General features: G+C 38.1%; 1 protein-coding gene across 1 annotated transcript in view; it reads left to right on the forward strand.

Moving 5' to 3' along the window:
- Positions 1-353: 353 nt before the first annotated feature.
- The window catches only part of GGH (gamma-glutamyl hydrolase (conjugase, folylpolygammaglutamyl hydrolase)), a gene marked incomplete at its 5' end in the record, with an annotated part of 12,986 nt that continues 2,071 nt past the window's right edge, over positions 354-11,268 (forward strand). The window contains 7 exons of the mRNA XM_010018673.1: positions 354-468; positions 1,764-1,814; positions 4,989-5,073; positions 8,322-8,460; positions 9,352-9,458; positions 9,560-9,650; positions 10,918-11,055. Of these exons, the coding sequence (XP_010016975.1) occupies positions 354-468; positions 1,764-1,814; positions 4,989-5,073; positions 8,322-8,460; positions 9,352-9,458; positions 9,560-9,650; positions 10,918-11,055 (726 nt within the window). The remainder of the gene's footprint in view (positions 469-1,763; positions 1,815-4,988; positions 5,074-8,321; positions 8,461-9,351; positions 9,459-9,559; positions 9,651-10,917; positions 11,056-11,268) is intronic.

An 11,268-nucleotide genomic window follows, 5' to 3' on the forward strand; every position in this document is an offset into this window, starting at 1 on the left:
ACCCTGTCAGTTTCTGCGTGGAGTGAGCGTGGGTTTGGTTAAAACTTTTACCAATAATGTTACACTATATATATATATATATTTTCAAAAAAATCTTAAAATAACTATAGCTTATCTCAAAGGAGTTGTAGTACTGAATAATTAAGGTAGAGAAGGTGGGTCTTAGTCAGGTTATGCATGTTTGTTTGGTACCTTGTGACTAGGCATCGTAATTGTTGCTCCAGTGTCTCAGTGTTTGGAATTATTTCAGGTGGCAAAGGTTATGCATGTAGGAAAACTGGGGGTTGATTTTGTTTTCAGTGTGTTGTATTTTCTGGTTGTATAGTGCTAATTTTCTTTCTTGGATCCTTCAGGGATATTGGCACAGGAGTGTCACTTTGATAAGTTTCACAGATTTGGAAGTTCTTATATTGCAGCTTCATATGTGAAGTTTTTGGAATCTGCTGGTGCCCGAGTTGTGCCAATAAGGTAGATTTTTATATCCTTACATGTGGGTGATAATTGTTGAACTAAGGGTGTCTTCTTAGAGGCACAGAAAGCAGTTGTGCTGCTTTTGAGAGTGTTTAAAGCTTCTTGAAGACTATTTAAAGATACCATAATTTGCAGTTTTAGAAGCAGATGGAATAAAACCAGGCTGAAACATGTTATTATTGTAAGGAGAAATATCAAGAATTACATCTGTTTGAAAAATACTATTTAACCTGTAAAATTGCCCTCCAGAGTTTGCATCCGTAGTTTTTTGAAATTAGCTATATTCAGTTTAATGTGTAGCACCCCAGAAACACACATAGGTATCTAGATACATATACGCATACTATCTTCGTCACATTGTGTAGTCCTAGAATTCAAGTAGTGGAGGAAGCCTGTCAATACTCTTTGAAGAAACCAAAGTCCAGTTCTGCTCAAACTGTGGGTCACTAACTCCATGTAGTGGTTTATGTTTGTTGTTGGTTAAAAAGTAGCAGAGTAACAGAACTCGCAATACTTCATAGCCAACAGTTAGCTATAAAATAGTAAACCCACTGAAATCAAATGTTAAAATTGTAATTGTCAGAACTTAAAAATAATACTAATGCAAATGCTAATGACTAATACTAATGCAGAAAATTACGGTAGGATGTATCTACACAGTCAAATAAGAGCACCAGTAAAGTGCCTGAACTAGAAGCAATGTTCCTCATGTAGCTGATAGAGCTTTCAGAATGTTTGCTGACCAGAAGCTTCATCCATCAGTGGTGGCTTCTAAGTCTGGCAACTAAGTTAGATGCAGCAAAGTTGGACTCTGAGTGTATGCAGTGTATCAGTTCTGCAGGAGTGTTGCCACCTTGTTGCTTTGCTGATATTTTGCTGATGCTGAGGACTTTCTCATCTTTGTACCTCTTAACTACATCTTTGCTGAAGAATGGGTGTGACCCACTGTTTGCAGCTCTGCCCTTCTGGGGATCAATTGGAAACCGGAGTGGCCAGTCTGCAGGAAATAATAACCATGCCACGCATGTAAATGTCAAATTTAACAAGTGCCTGCAAAGGGATCTCGGAGTACCTAATCCTGACCTGTACCTGACAGGGCCCTATTGTCAGTTTTGTGGGTTGAGCTATTTCAAGAGAAATATTTAGTTTGATATGGGTCTATTTCATTCTGTTTAAAGCATGCTTTCTACATATTTTCTCTGTCTCAGGTTTCTGTTCAATAGTGATGATATTTTTGTGGTTAAATACGCATTTTTCATATGCATTCTGTAACTATGTTCTTGGTGTTTCAGATTAAATCTTTCAGATGAAGAATATGATAAAATATTCCACTCTATTAATGGGTAAGTTTTGAGCACTGATTTTTCTGTTGAAAGATGTGATAGTTCTGGTATTGAGCTTTGCTGTATTCCCAAGAATACTTCCTACTCTCTTGAGAGGTTGTGCTGAGTGCTTCAGACACACAGATATGTTCAAAGACAGAGCACTACTTCATCTGATGTCAGTCTGCTGCCTTGCCTTTCCTTCCTTGAGGAGCACATGCCAGATAATCTGCAACAGTGCCAAGGCTCATCTTGACATTTTCCTGTGCTTGCCTGCAGGCAGAGAGAAGTGGCATTATAGTGCTTAACAAGTTTACAAGTGAAAACCCCACTTCCTCTTTGTTAATTTTTTCCTCTTCCTCATTTGAGTGATCACGTTAATCTTGATATTTAATAGCACTTGCTGGGTGTTTCATCCCTGTTCCTATCCTTTCTTCCTTCTAGTCCTTATCTTCTTTATCACAGAAGTTTCTGATTTCCAGTCTCTTCTACCCCTTTCTCTATGGGTGCTTTCTCTCGTTGCTTGAATGTCCTTTGCCTGTCATGGTTCTGTGGCTTCGGGCTTTGTTGGACAAACATTCTAACTTTCCAGCTGCCCTATGGCATGTGTTCTTCCTACATTCTAAGTGTGGGATAATGTTATCTAATTTAACAAAGTTTAATTGTGGACTAAACAAAGTAAAAACCTTTTATTTTTGCCTGGTACTACAGTGGACTTTTAGAAGAGTTAAATCAGCTGATGCTACACTTCACAGGCTTGATTGTGTGTGAGCCCATAGCATGTGATTGAGCTACTTGTAGTCATGAGATCAGCATCTTAAACCATGAATGTTTTTGTTAAGCTTATGCATATACTAGAATGCTAATCAACATGTATAGAACTTTTAAATTTAGCCCCATGGCTGCCTGGGGGGAGCATTGTCCTCTTATGCTCCACGCCATACCCTGTACACTAAGATGTGGGTCTTTACAGTCTTGTGGTATAAGCAAATGTAAGACAGTGACACTTTCTCCCCTGTGGCTTCTCATGTTGGAGACAAAATGAATAATTTCATCCCTTTCTCATGGCTGCCAGCCTCTCTTTGGTTGTTAGAAGGACTTGTACCAATGGGGTCTCCCATTATTTCTACTTCACCACCTACCTTGATGCAGAAGACGGTATTAGGCAATTAGATCCAGTTCCCCTATCCTTATGTCTTTGCAATGACTGGCAGTTTGTTTTGTGCTATGTAGGTGTGTAAGACCACTCTAGATTTCCTCTTTTTGCCCTCCACTGTCAGCTAGTGGCTTCCACAGCATAGCTGTATATAAATAAGGAATAAGATCCCTTGAGGGAAGGACTGTCCATTCAGAGGAAACTTAATATAAGAGATACCTTGATATTTCATGTTGCAGGAGCTGAGTTCCAGGTTCTTTGCAGTTGAAAATTATTTATTGTATAACACCACTTTCTTAAAATCATGAAATTTACTGTATTAGAGACAGAATGTTACTAATATAGCAATGTACTCCTGAGATAGCCTTTGCAATGCAGTGTATGTCACCCACTCTAGCCAGTTAGAGATACTGGAATACACGTAGTTGCATTTCAATCTGCTTAGGACAATGTCAAGCCATTATCATTGCTACTTAATGGGTTACTTCCTTTTAGCATTAGCAGAAATGACAGTTGTTTTTCCTAATTAGTATTGGCCAGTTTTTGGTTTGAACAAAAGGAACAGGTGAAGTAAGTTTTCCACTACTTCCAGGTAAGGATCACCTTATTTGTCTAACTAGATCTCTGTAGAAATCTATAATCTGACCTGTTCTGAAAATATCTTCAGCTGTATTAATTTTCTATATTGGCACTGGAGAGTAATCTGATGGCAGGGGGGTTAGAACTAGATGTCCTTTCCACTCCTAACTGTTCTATGATCCTATAAATACTGCTCTAGTCTTTTGCCAAGTATTTGGTGGCTTTTGTGTGATTTTGTGCATCATTCACCTTAAAATAAACTGAGCCACAATGGTATAAATGCACACTCAAATGCTCAGTATCATTTGAGGTGTTAGTTGTTTCTAGGTGCTTGTTAGTGTCTCACTGATACAGGTTGCCATTTCTAGAGCACAGAAGTGTAGAGAAAATCCTTCAGCTGTTTTGGTGAAGAATCAGCAACTGGTGGATGTGGCTTGAGTAAATCTGCTTGAGGTTCTGCTGCAGTGGGTTAGGGAGTGCTCACACGTTCAGTTCTGTTGGTTCTGTGGCTACTGTTCCAGTTACAGCCACAAGAGACTTCCTTTATTACGTATTACTGCCTCTTATAGTACTTGTTTACTTTCCATTTCATCATGCATACATGTGAAAACTCTGCTAGACTGCACTGAGTCCTTTTGTGGTGTTTGGGTTTGGGGAGCAACACAAAGAATAGCCAATGCTGATTATTTACTGTGGTAGAAAAAGATTATGCCCTGTTTCTTTGAAATTGTCCCTGAGATTGTTTTGTCATCTTCAGCTATATCAGATCCTGTGTGACCAACGGTTATGGCCAAACACACTTTTTTTCCCTTTTAGTAGGAACTTTTTGAGCTGTGTTGTCTGCAGTAGGAAAGGTCGCTCTGCCAGGACCACAATTATTCTTCTTCTTCACTGAAACGGAACAGGATGAATTAAGATCAGGGTCAGGATTTTAAAGTGGTAGGGAGAGCCAGCTAAGAGTCAGGACAGGATCTGATGGAGTCATGAGATGTAACCCTTTTGTATGCCTGCTGAAATCTGTATTCTTTGTGTGTTTTCTATTTACTCTCCTCTCTCTTAGATTATACTGGGCTTGGTCACTACTTTCTGATAGTTACTGTTCTTCAGTAGATGTACACTAAGATTTTGGATATGAATTAGTTAAAAGACTAAGACACCTAAACTTCGCTGTCTGTGTGCACTAGCTGTCTAAACTCCTGTAATTAATGTCATGCTAATCAGTACAGCCAGTGGAGCCTAACAGGCTATTCAGCCTACTGACTTAGGTTTCTGCTGTAGGAAAGCTGTTTGAGTCTCCATTGACTTTTCTGACTAGATCCCTGGAAGCTTAGATAACTATCTGTAGATTACTGAAGAGTAGGTATCTGAATCTAGGCCTGAATCCTACCCTTAAAATCACTATCAGACCTTTCTCTGTGTAATCGCCATTGCTAATCAGACTCTTGGATGTTGCCTTTCAGGGTACTTTTTCCAGGAGGCGGTGTGGATCTTAAGACTTCAGAATATTCCAGGGTTGCTAAGATATTTTACCACAAGGCATTAGAGGTAATTACTGAGGAACAGTCTGTTCTTGTTATTGTCACTGTTCAGAGATCAAAGTGACAGGGAGGCTCATATTTTCATAGTTCTGCATTGGCATCAGTGTGTTAACTGTAAGCCCGATAATAAGTAGCTCATTGCTGGCTTCTGCATAAAAAAACCATATAATATCTTAAGATTCAGACTTCTGACACCCGCTTCTGTTCTATCTTGTGTCGTGGTCTTAAACTACCAATTTCTTCAGGTGAAAACAGTATTGTTTATTCATTGTACTTGAGGCTTATGACTATGTGGAACTTGCAATAAAGTAACAGTAATGCCTTCAAAGAGTGCAAAGTGTCTTTTGACATGAAATGTTGAACAAAGATATGCATAGATGTAATCAGTTGCAGAAGTCCTATGGCTAAAGTTTAGACTGAGAACAGTAAGACAATATTAAGTCTTCACTTCGCCTGTATGTTACAGCTAGTGAAACAACTTTATTCTTACTTGTAAGTAGATTTAAATATATCTTTGCAGGCATAGATGGGGATGTACATTAGCATGTTACACCATTTTAGCTATTTATTTGCATTGGTAACTATGTAGCAGATTTTTAAAGTAAACAGCTTAATTTACAACATGCAAAAAGGTAGGAAGAGCATTTGAGAGCTTATCTTACTTGTTAATATTTATATGATCGTTAGCTTTATTAAGAAAAAGATTGAATTTCTAGGAAAGCTATTTCTTTCAAAGAACATCAGGAACGCTTTGAATCCTTACTGAACATTTAATTCTTTCAGAGCATAAGAGGTGGAGTTTTTTTCAGTTACTAATGAACACATTTGGAAGTAAAATATGCATTGTGGAAAGGCATGGAGATTTGCTGAGCTTTATATACAATCCCTATGATTTTTAAGGGATCTTCTGTATTCAAATCGCATAAAAATGTAATTTTTCTTCCTTTTTTCCTCTTTACTGTCCTTATTTTATTTTCTGTTAACATTGATTAAAATAGTGACAGAAGTCATGCTTTGGAAAACTTTGCCCAATTCTAAAGGCAGTTATGAGTAGTGCTTAAACAGTTACCGTGGCAGAAGTGTTCATCAGCAGGATGGAATTCCTCTTCTGCCCTTGCTGCTGACTTCCCAACAGCAGACAAGGAAAGCACAGGCAGTGCTATTTGCAGGACCAGTCAGCTGCTGCAATTCAGTAATCAAGTTTCCTACTGTTCACTTCCCATGACATGAATGTTGTTCTTTTGTCTGTCTTCATTCGTGGTGATTGTTAGTCTGTTGCCTTAAACCTGAATCTTGCAAAGATTGTCTCACTTCTATGTGAGACAATCTCATTTGTCTCTTTGAAACTGCTCGCTGTGTGAAGTGCAGACTGTGTCTTGGTATGCAGTACTGGGGCAAGGGGTTCTTGTGGTTTGCAGTCCTATTATGAAATTCTGTTGACATTTCACAATGATTAACTCAATTGTGTATGTTGTAATTTTGTGATGAGAGTGGCAGGTTTATTAGGTGGTAGGTGTACTTCAGGTGAGTGAAAGGCAGAAAGTAATTTTCAGTTCATCATGGGTAACCCTTTCTAATAAGTCGGGGTTTTTTTCCTGTGCCTTTTGTGCTGATTGCGTGTTTCGATTTTCATCTTTTGAGACTTAATCGGTGTTATAATATACTGGTAGTTTTACTAATGTAAGGTAAGCTATAATAGTCAAAAGTATATTGTCTGGTATGGAATTGATTGTATTTTATGGTTTTTAAAAATGTATGAGGGTTCCTTTTCATTTGCAAATGTTCACAATGAGAAATTGCTTGTTCTGCCTTTGCTTTAATATGAATAGAGGATGTGAAATGCTAATCCCCATCCAAGTCAATAGAATTTTACTAGCTAGGCAAAACCCCAAATGAAATACTGCTTTCCTGCTTTTAAACTAATTCTTAAAAAGTGATGTCTTGGATGTTGTTTAATATATGCTTAGCCTCCAGTCTAATGTTTAATGAAAAAAAAAAACCCAAAACAAAAAAGGGGAGGGGGGGCACAAACTGTTATAGTTCGGTTGTAGTAGTTCTTAAACTGTAGTGTATTTTTTGCCTTTGGTGGCTTTATTTCTCACTTGCATGAAAGACAGGCAGTGTTGCAAGTCTTGCGTCTAGCTGTGCGTGATGGGTGGTCATGAAGACTCTGCAGTACTATTGGCCTTCTTTCTGTAAATCTTCCATGTTTTGCTCTGAGAAGAAGTAGTTATATGGGCTTTTGTTACCATACTACCAGTAATGTAGTAGGGTAACATTTTTATTCTAAGCGTGTAGTTTCAGCTTTCTCAAGAAGAGCTTTTGAGCAGCAGCTCAGAGGGATGTGTGGTGTGATGCAGTATGCGTAACTTAAAAATGTTTAGGAACAAGTTAAGAAAGACGACTCAGATTTCACCAAGCTGGCAGTTCTGAAACATCCGTCTCTGACATGCACTTACTACCAGGAATGAACCATATAATAATGCAGATTTTCATTGTGTGTATGCACTGTGCTTATTGAACTGACAGAAAGCTAGTTGTGTTCTCTTTTTGTTTTTTTTTTTCTCCTTTTTACTTTCCTCTCTTGTTTTTGCACTTGTCTGTCAATTCTTATTCTTTTGAAAGTGATTATCACTTTTTTTATACTGTTTAAACTCACAATTTATCTCTTTGGAACACAGATCCAAAAACTAGTTAAACAAGCTTATAAGTATGTTACTTAGACGGTAGCCATCCTAGTAATAGGATTTATGTTTTCTTAATTCAGATGGGTGGGCACAAGCATTCAGACATTGCAAAGGGCCCTTGAATGTGATCATAACATGTTTCATATAAAAGTATGAATTGTAATGAGTAGGCATTCCCTCAAGATGCTGACAGACTGGTTTGTGTCTCTTCTTCTGGTTGCCTTCTTTATACAAATGTTGCCATTTTGTGGTTTCTGATTAGGCTGCTCTCAATATTACTTATTGATAGAAAGAACAGTCAAACTACTATCGTTAGGCTCAGTTTACTGCTTCAGTGGGCATGTGTATATCCCCTAGCCTTCATATTTCAGGAGAAAAGCTAAGAGAGTCTGTGTTTATTTCAGTTCTAATTGATCTGTTACAATTCCTTTAGTAGCAGTTGTGCTACCACAGTAGTTTTACATCTCACCTACACAAGAGAAAGCAAAAAGAGTAGGAAGTTCTCTTCGCTCTTCTTTCTGTAAATCTTCAGTACTTTTTCCTTACGTTGTTGTTTTTTATTTTGAAGGCTAACGATAAAGGAGATTATTTCCCAGTATGGGGAACATGTCTTGGACACGAAGAGCTTACATATCTCACGAGTGGCAAAGTTTTGCTCGCTAATACCAAGACAAATGGTTTTGCACTCCCTCTGAACTTCACCTCAGGTGAAAAATCCGTTACATCTCCTGTCTGAGTTTTGCTGAGAGGTCTTGTGTTTTGTTTGTGATAAATATGCAGGGGTGAATGTTTGGGAGTTTTCTGATGATTATCTTGTTACATTGTTTCTTAATAAATTGCCATAACTGTTTTTATAATGTTGGTGCAAATCTATCACTTCTAAAGCAGAGATGTGAGCACAAGCCATTTGAAACCAACAGCAGTCAGCAAAAACCATACCTGTAGCTCTTTGAGTCATTTGATAATTTGGACCTACAAAAATAATGTGGGTTTAGGTTCCTTTTTTGTTATAGAGTTGAATAAAATTCATTGGTCTAAAACCTGTCAAACTCTGAGAGTGGATGATTATAAATTTTTCGAATTGCATCTTTCCTAATGATGAATATTAGCATTGTTTTTCCACTTCTGTAGTACTGAAATTGGAGAGATCCCTTAAGACAGAGCTGTGCCACTCAGCAACACTGGTAAAATGTGGGTCTCTGTGCTACTTTATCCTTTAATATTTGAGTAATACATCTGTGGACCGTGTAGCATTCGCAAATTCTGTCTGTTGTGCTCATTGTGAATGGAAAGGCCTCTGAAATGAGTGGTAAAGAACGATACTTGTTTTAATGGGAACTTTAGGTAGCATTAAAGTTGGGTCCTCTCTGGGTGAGGACTGGAGGACAGTGGTAACAGCACATTGGAAACCTCTTGTAGTTATATAACTGATTTTCCTTGCAGCATATTCTAAAATCATAAAGTTATACTACAAATAAAAGTTTACTTTAATGAAGCATTTAGTTAAATTTGTCTCCTGCTCAGTATTAATCCATCTAATGGACTGCTGACAGCTTAGGTAACGGATAATACCCTTTTTTCATTTTTCTTTGTAACAGCTGCAAAAAACAGTAGATTATTCAAGAATTTCCCTGATGATTTATTACATGCACTTGCTACTGAGCCATTGACATCAAACTTTCATACGTGGAGCCTCTCCTTGGAGGTATTTGGTCATTTTATTTCCTGAACACAAATGCATTTGCTTTGTTAAAACTAGAAATAAATGAGCAAATAACACATCTTTCTCCTGACTCCTTATCACAGAATTTCACAAAGAATGAAGAGCTTCATAATTTCTATAATGTTCTGACCACTAACACCAATGATCAAGTGGAGTTTATATCTACCATGGAAGGTAGGGAAATTAATTTCCTTTGTATACTGTGACTGTAACAAACTAGTTCTTTAGAGGTGTTGTGGCATTGATGTTAGCTTGTATTGCAAGCTTGCTGTTAGAATAACAGGGTGAGCATCATCCCTGTCTCTAGCTGTGAGCAGCATACTCTGTGTGCAGAGATATTTTATCATTTGAGTTCATGTCTGTGAACCTAATGAATTACTTCTCTCACCTGCTGTTCTCCTTTCAGATGTCCTGGTACACTTTAGCACTAGAATATGAGTGCTGTGATGTGAAGTGTACAGCACTCATCCTGAAGTAGTTTAATCCCTCTGCAGTGCAACGTGCCTCTGTTGAACCTTGCTTTCTGTCTGTCTGCTTACACTTGTGTTCCTGTGATGCTCTGTATCTGTTTGTTGTACTGCAAGAACAATTCAGGGTATTGAGGTAACAGCAACCTTCCTCATTGCTTTAGCAGCAATACTGATAATTGCCTCCTCTAAAAAGCCTTTTTTGTTACTTACCTTGTGTTGCCTACATTTTGCACAAGGTTTGCTGAGATCAAGAAACAAGTTAGCTCTTTAGGGAGTTGTTTATCTTGATCAGTGCACTACTAGCAGCTCTACAGTAAGGCTCAGCTGTCCATCTATGGGATTCTTCTGTATGGCCTACTGGCTGTCCTCCAGAAGAGAAGAATAGCAATTTGATCAGAAAACCTGATTAGGCTAATGACAGGCATCTCCTGTGCCTGCAAGCGGTTTATCACATCAGCTGCTGTGCTGCATTTCTCTGTAAGAGAGTTAAGGACTGGTTTCCCCAGTGTACAGGCCTGGCACAGAGCAGGTGGGAGCTGCCCCTTGGTTGACTGGGCCTTGAAAGAAATCCTAAGGCTTGGATCTGTCCCATGGAACTGCCAGTGATATCCTGTGTGGCAGTGAATATTGTGTGTTGAGTGATGCTGGCAGTAGGTAGGAAGTTTCGAGACCGATACACTTGTAATATTATTTTTTAGTGTATATGTATATATTTAATTCTGAAATGAATACTCAAAGAGGTGTACAAAAATCTTCCTGCATGGAATGAGACCCTTCTTTTAGAATATCTTTTTTTTTTTTTTCTTTCAGTTCTACTGTGACTTAAACAGTTTCACCTTGCTGCTTAAGCTTTTGTGAAACTATTGATAAGTGAGGTATTTGTAACCTATCCTTTGAGTTCTTTTGCAGTAAGGCTAAGCACATAATTCTTTAGGTATAGACCTTGCCTACGTGCTTTGTGTTTGTTACAGCATACAAATATCCAATTTATGGTGTCCAGTGGCATCCAGAGAAAAATCCTTTTGAGTGGAAGAGTTCACCAGGCATTCCCCATTCCCCATCAGCTGTAAGAGCAGCATATTATATAGCTGACTTCTTCATTAATGAAGGTAAAAAGTTTATAATCTATAAAAGTCGTTTCTTAGAGTGAAGCATTAGTGAAAATCTTTGAAGATGACAGACTTCTTTTTCAGCTGTCAGAGTTCAGTACCTCTTGCTGCTTTCTGAGAAGATTACTCTGCAAGCTTTATAGGCTTATAAAAAAGCAAGGGATACTAGAAATAGAATGGCTTAGTAAAAGTGACATTAAAAGTCCAGGCATT

This window comes from Nestor notabilis, unplaced genomic scaffold (genome assembly GCF_000696875.1).
Source record: "Nestor notabilis isolate BGI_N333 unplaced genomic scaffold, ASM69687v1 scaffold14297, whole genome shotgun sequence".
In the NCBI taxonomy this organism is placed as follows: Eukaryota; Metazoa; Chordata; class Aves; order Psittaciformes; family Psittacidae; genus Nestor; species Nestor notabilis.